The following is a 6,634-nucleotide window of genomic DNA, read 5'->3' as shown; positions in this document are numbered from 1 at the left end:
GACATTTTAGGAAAAGAAATAGGCAAGATGGTCAATTAAAGGAAATTATATATTTTATTTGTTAAAAATAGATTATGACGTCTTTGCTGAATATAAAAGGTATGGGTGGTCCATTACAGTAGTTTGCTGATTCATCTCCTTATAAAAAAATTATTCAGATTTGAATCACATCATCTGGAACTGCCTCGTCTTGTTCCACTACCTTTCCGCTGTGGCTTTGCTGCAAAAGAATCCAGAGAAAGACTAAATCAGCTACACAAGACACAACAACTCTCTCAGCACAGTCAGCTTCTGTTTTAAAAGGTCAAGACTGAATTTATACCTTTTGTTGCACTTTTCCTGCAGGTGACGGAATTCCTTTTAGTTTTAATCGCCACACGTTGGCCTTTGATTTTGTTAGATCCAGTCCTTGGAGAAACTTTAAAAAAGGACAACATTGCAGTGAAATCATGATCTGAACACTAATAACATTGAAAGTAGACACAAATGCTGAATGTAAGATTCTAACCTTTTGAGCTTCTCTTTCCTTGTTCTTTCGACTTTTTGTTCTCATCTGCAGGTTCTGTACTGACCCTTTTTGTGACTTTTTTCTGCCTTTTTGAACCACTTTGTGCTTTGGAGGTTGTACTTTCTTTCTTTACCTTTATGTTGTCCTTTTTCGTGGCAGGCTTTTTTATTTCAGTGCTGTCGGTTCGTGTCTTTTTGGCTTTCTAGAGTGAAGCAGATGTTGTTTAAAGTTCTTGTATCTGTTCATGAACCCAACTGTCATAAAAAAAATAACTGCTTTTCACCTTTGAATCAGTATATTCGTGATCTTTCTGTATTTTCCACTTCATTTTGCGAGATTTGGCATCTAATGGAAGATCATTTTTAGTTATAAGTGACTAATATTCTTAAGAGTCAATCATTTGTTTACATTGCAGAGGTTTTACCTTTGGGCACCATAGGTCCAGGATCCCCCTGAAACAAAATAAAATTGAACTCTAAATATGTTACCTAATGGTTTCCAGGTTTAGAATTATAAATTTACAAAGATTTATTTACTTTGAACCAAATTGTCCGTCCATTGTGGTCACTTATTGAGTTCATTCCATCCACAGAGTAACACTGCATCCAGGCTTGTAGAACAGAATATTCCCCTTTTGCTGGTGCATAGCCATTTTCACCTAAATATATAATAAAACATCAGACGCATGATACCAATGTGATGTGTATGCACTAGCACCATACACAGCTGTGCAAAATAGCAGTTGATAAATGAAGACATCACAATTAGTTGCAGAGTAAACCAACCCAATTTCACCACCTCGAAGGGAACATCGTGACACAAAGAAAGGAGGTCTGGGATCTCAACCTTCACTCCCTTCTTACCAGCTCTATCTGTTGTCTGAATGAAACAGAAAAAGGCCATTATTTAAGCCAAACAAAGTGTCTATTAATACACTAACAGTAGGGTCAGATTTTTCACTTCTAAAACTGTAATCACCTTTTTGATCTCCTTTTTATCCTCGTCTTTCAGCTCAATTCCCTCTAGAACCATCCGTGCCTTCGTAAATGGGGGGATTTGTAATCTGAAAAGGATGTGTGGAGAAAACAATCGTTTCCTTTTTCTGATAATCAGATTTAGATTGGCATGACAGTAGGCCAAATTTTAATGGTTTTGTGTACAATTAAATAAAGTAATGGGGGATTTTTCAACTTGATATTGTGGTTTTATTCTCAAAGTTGAGATGCAGTTTATTTCGAACACTGGAAAGTGAGTTACCTGAACAAAATCTCTGCTCGAAGATAGTTCCCAATCCCGTTGAAATACTTCTGATTTAAGAGCGCCTCACAGATGGGTTTGTCAAATGCCTTGTCAGACAGATTTGAAAGAACATTCTCCCTGAAATATTTAAACACATACCAAGTTATCAACCCAGAGCATCATAAACTGGCACCTTTCTAGTAATCGCTTCTCCACTGGCAGTAGCATCAAACTACTGAACCAGTGACACATTGTTCCCAACATAAATCAAACTTATACCTGCCAGTTTCCATGATGTAACTATGTGAGTGCCCATTAACAGAGATTAATCATGAAAAATCACGAACTATGCTTGGCTGAAAATAATGTTATGTCAAGGGCTGGGTTGAAAATAAAGTTTTTTCGACATTTCTTATCTTGATGAACCAATATCGATTCTTACATCCCAATAATCAATCTTTTACGAAAAAAACTTAACTAAATATTATTTGTAGCGTACCTCCCATCTAAATCATAAAAAGCTTAGTGTGTTGTTACTTCTGATATGAAACCAAGTCTCAGCTTCAGATTTTAATGCAGCGGGACAGATTGCTGTAGGGAAGCGGCAGCACGATCAAGCGCTTGTCCATTCCTCTTTACTACTAGTTATAGCACAAGATAAAAATGAATGAACATCAGAAGGTATGTTGAAAGATACAGTACAACTTTCCGAAATATATCATATCTCATGTAAATCACTTAATCTGTTTTAGTCACTGAAAGAGGCCAAAACCAGCTTGCAAACAATATCATGTAATGTTACTTTTAGGCTGGCCTACCTCAGAAAAGCAGCTCAGTAACCATAACTTGATAGTTAGCTAGAAAAAATTAACTATGTAATTTAAAAGACATTATTGGTCATTATAATGTATTTTAAACTATATAAATCAAAACGTGATTCTGCAGGAACTGTAATCAGGTGCTAAAATTACTACCCATTTAAAGTCAGTTGGGATCACTCAGGGTCCTAAAGGAGACCCGATTCCTGGGGGGACTTGATTTCTCACCACACTGTTCTGTTTATGCAGTTTTTCTTTGAATACTTTGTGAATCGACGCCTCCTGGCCATAGTTGCCACCATGTGGATAAAGTAATTACTGCAAAAAAATGTAACGCATTTGCGACCTGTGCTAACTAGGGATGTGCAACGATTATTCGCGATTAATCGTTTGCAAAATAAAAGTCTGTGTTTACGTAATATATGTGTGTGTTCGGTGTATAATAATTATGTATATATAAATACACACACACACGTATATATTTAAGAAATGTATGCATGTTTAAATAAATATATATATTAAATATTTATATATAATATATATATATTTATTTATATATATTTTATATTGCATATCAATACATATAAATCTAACATTTTTCTTAAATATATACATGTATGTGTGTGTATTTATATATACATAATTATTATACACAGAACACACACATATATTACGTAAACACAGACTTTTATTTTGCAAACGATTAATCGCGAATAATCGTTGCACATCCCTAGTGCTAACAGTATGTGCGGTTACTTTACACTGATGACGAAATTCGCATCATATGCACTATACGCTGACCTTCACATGCACATAAAAAGTGAAGTATACTTTGGCCCTTACTAGCAACCTAGCTAAATGTTTTTTAGCCTACTAATTTCTGTTAAATATTTAATGTGTACAATAAGATTAGTAGAGTTCAGTGCATTTCCTCCCTCACCTGAAGCTCTCGTACTCAAACATGACGCAAGGCCCTCTGTCTTTTTGCCAGGTCCCATTTGGGTGCCAGCTGCCGAATCTGCGTGTGTCCACAAAACTCAGAACCCTGCGTGGGTTCTCATTAGTGTAGAACCGCAGGTGGGCATGTTTTGGAAGGTCGTCTACTGAGGTGAAGCGAAAAAACCCTGACATCCCAAATCGGAAAACCACATCCATCGGCTGCTGGGACTGATGTTTACCGACTTTGCGTTTACCGTCGTCATCATTTTTAATGGGCGTGAGTGTGAGTCTGACCTCTTTTCCTCTGGACTGGGCTTTGATACAGTAGGCGTCGCAGCAGAATGGGACCTCAGGATTTTTATTAACTTCAGACTTCTCTACGGCTCCAGTAAACACAAGCCCTTCACACATCCTGTTAACAAACAGGCTGGCCAAATGGAGCTCAGGACCCTCCGGCATTCTTGAACATGAAAGGAAGATAGGCTTTGAAAAACCTAAACATAAGACAACAAGTGTTCAGATGTTGTTACAATAGAGGCTTTCCACAAATCAGGTTCAGAATAGGACCTAAAACTCTTAAAGTCACAATGAAATCAAAATCGACAATTCTCCTTTTTATTAATTTTAACTGGAATATTGCATTATTTATTACAAATGATTTATCCATGCACATAATTTTTTATTAATTTTATCCATGTGCCCTTGTAATCTTTAATCAACAGAATCTTTTCTGATTACGTGTATTTTGGCGCGAGGGCGGGATCAACCTGTCACTCACATGAGATCGACCAATAGCAAACCACAACATCCAATCAATTCCCAATAGCCAAAATCAAGTCCTGCCCTACATTTTTCTTGATCGAGAAGCTGTTTCACTCTGATATACGACACAACAGGGAAGAAATGACTACTGCAACAAGCTGACTTTAAAAACTAATCTTTTTCTCTCAAAAAAAAGGATCAGTGAAATCCCAGATGAAATCCCACACATATGTCTGCAAGACGTCTGTTAAAGATCACTTCATCTGGAAAGCATCTGCTGTTTACAAACATCTGATAGATGTCAGTTTTACATACATTCTAAATCATAAACATCTTAGAAACATCTTCTAAACGTCTATTTGACATCTGACAGGAAACGTCCTATAGACGTATTGCAGATGAGCAAACATTCTAAAAAAATACGTCTTCCAGACGTAAACACACACATCAAATAGACGTCTCCAAGATGTACGTGTGCTATCAGGGATGAGGTGCTTAACCTTCAGAAAATAAGATTCACATTTTAAACCTCAGGAAGTCAAACGTAATTGTTTTCAAAGTTGCTTTATTAGTTGTTTTCTTTTTTGCAGCCATAACCAGAATTTGTCTAAAAATGTCTAAATAATCAGATTTGTGTGTGTTTTTGCAGCTTTCTAGGAATAAACTTTATATAAAAAGGAAAATAGGAATACGTTTATGAACAAATGGGTTATGGAGTTGAAGATTTAGCCTAATTAAGCTGTCAATCATTAGTGGTTAGCTAGTTTGGGACGAAAATGTACTATTTAACTCCTATTTACGATAAATTACTGAATAAAAAATTATATGTATTTCTTTATAACTTTAACAGACCTGTAACATTTAACCAGTATGAACAGCAATGAAGTGCGCATATCAACAGAAATCAGGCGCGAGCACATTTCTACAGTCAGTTACAACCACCCTGATAGCACATGTAAGTTACATCTCAGAGACGTCTATTTGATGTGCGTGTTTACATCTGGAAGATGAATTTTTTACAGTGTTTGCTCATTTTCAACTATAGGACGTTTCCTGTCAGATGTCAAATAGACGTTTAGAAGATGTCTTTAAGATGTTTATGATTTAGAATGCATGTAAAACTGACATCTTACAGACATCTATCAGATGTTTGTAAACGGCAGATGCTTTCCAGATAGATATCTTGCAGAAGTACGTGTGCTATCTGGGTACAATCTGTGTAAAAATGTAACGATTTACTTCCTGCCATTTGTCACAGTTTTAAGAAATGTTTAGGTAATAGGTGGAGAAATAATTTAGTAACGGGTATTTGTGCCTTTAATTCTTAAAAAACAACGAACACCAAAGTGTATAATAGATAAGCTGTCAGTTAAACTGGGCTGCTAAAGTATATTATTGAACACTACTGGGGAGCATATGACAAGCGTTCTGTGGTAATGTTTACAGTTCTTGTCGAACGATGCCGTTATGAAAGTGCTAAGCAACTAGTACATGCGCGTTTAGATGCTACATGCAAAGTTCATGACTTGTCGCTTAGCAACATGTGCTCCAAACTAGCAAGTAAGATCATGTTAAGTAAATCGCTGATTAAATTCAATGAATCGTGCACCAACTCACCTTTGCTCCTGCAGTATGTTATACAATCATGGAAACCCGCGTGGTATGTGCTATTGTTTATGAAACTGGCACGGGAGGATCATGGGAGTTGAAGTATTACTTTTTTTTCATTTTTTTTTTTCAGTCTGAATACTTACCTTAACGCCAAACTCTCAAATAAAATAGTGTATAGGCCTACACATTTTTTTTTTTTTACCCTTTTTACTGTACACAAAACTAATTTCATCTCGTATAGTAAAGTAAATCTGACGAGGAATTCAACATATCAGATCTGAGGATTTCCAACTCAAGGCCAAAGGGTAAAAAATAAAATATCTGAATAAACTCTAAACAGTTGTAAAATTACAGTTTTAAAGATATGCCATTCTCCTTTAAAGGGTTAGTTCACCCAAAAATGAAAATAATGTCATTAATTACTCACCCTTATGCCGTTCCACACCCGTAATACCTTCATTCATCTTCAGAACACAAATGAAGATATTTTTGTTGAAATCCGATGGCTCAGTGAGGCCTGCATCGCCAGAAATGATTTCCTCTCTCAAGATCCATTAATGTACTAAAAAACATATTTAAATCAGTTCATGTGAGTACAGTGGTTCAATATTAATACAATGATTCATAACGCTCCGAAGCTTCCTGAAGCAGTGTTTTGAAATCGGCCATCACTAAATAAGTCGTTATTTTGTATTTTTGGCACAACAAAAATATTCTCGTCGCTTTATAATATTAATATTGAACCACTGTACTCACA

At 35.9% G+C, this 6,634-nt stretch overlaps 1 protein-coding gene across 2 annotated transcripts; it reads right to left on the bottom strand.

Annotated features, from left to right (window-relative positions):
• Positions 1-60: 60 nt before the first annotated feature.
• On the bottom strand, positions 61-6,282 carry neil1 (nei-like DNA glycosylase 1). Of its 2 annotated transcripts, none has more exons than XM_067379273.1 (11): positions 5,711-6,282; positions 3,506-3,998; positions 1,766-1,885; positions 1,487-1,571; positions 1,294-1,387; positions 1,045-1,166; positions 933-960; positions 792-853; positions 509-710; positions 323-418; positions 61-220 (listed from the first exon to the last, which is right to left on the bottom strand). In XM_067379273.1, exons 2-11 carry the CDS (start codon positions 3,961-3,963, stop codon positions 171-173), a joined length of 1,317 nt encoding a protein of 438 aa, XP_067235374.1. In that variant the 5' UTR covers positions 3,964-3,998; positions 5,711-6,282; the 3' UTR covers positions 61-170. The 2 variants fall into 2 exon arrangements, with proteins under 2 accessions (XP_067235374.1, XP_067235375.1); XM_067379274.1 differs by having other exon boundaries at positions 5,884-6,282.
• Positions 6,283-6,634: the final 352 nt, after the last annotated feature.

This window comes from Chanodichthys erythropterus, chromosome 24 (genome assembly GCF_024489055.1).
Source record: "Chanodichthys erythropterus isolate Z2021 chromosome 24, ASM2448905v1, whole genome shotgun sequence".
Lineage (NCBI taxonomy): Eukaryota > Metazoa > Chordata > Actinopteri > Cypriniformes > Xenocyprididae > Chanodichthys > Chanodichthys erythropterus.
Note: the sequence above shows the minus strand (reverse complement) of the source record. Positions and strands in the feature narration are given on the sequence as shown.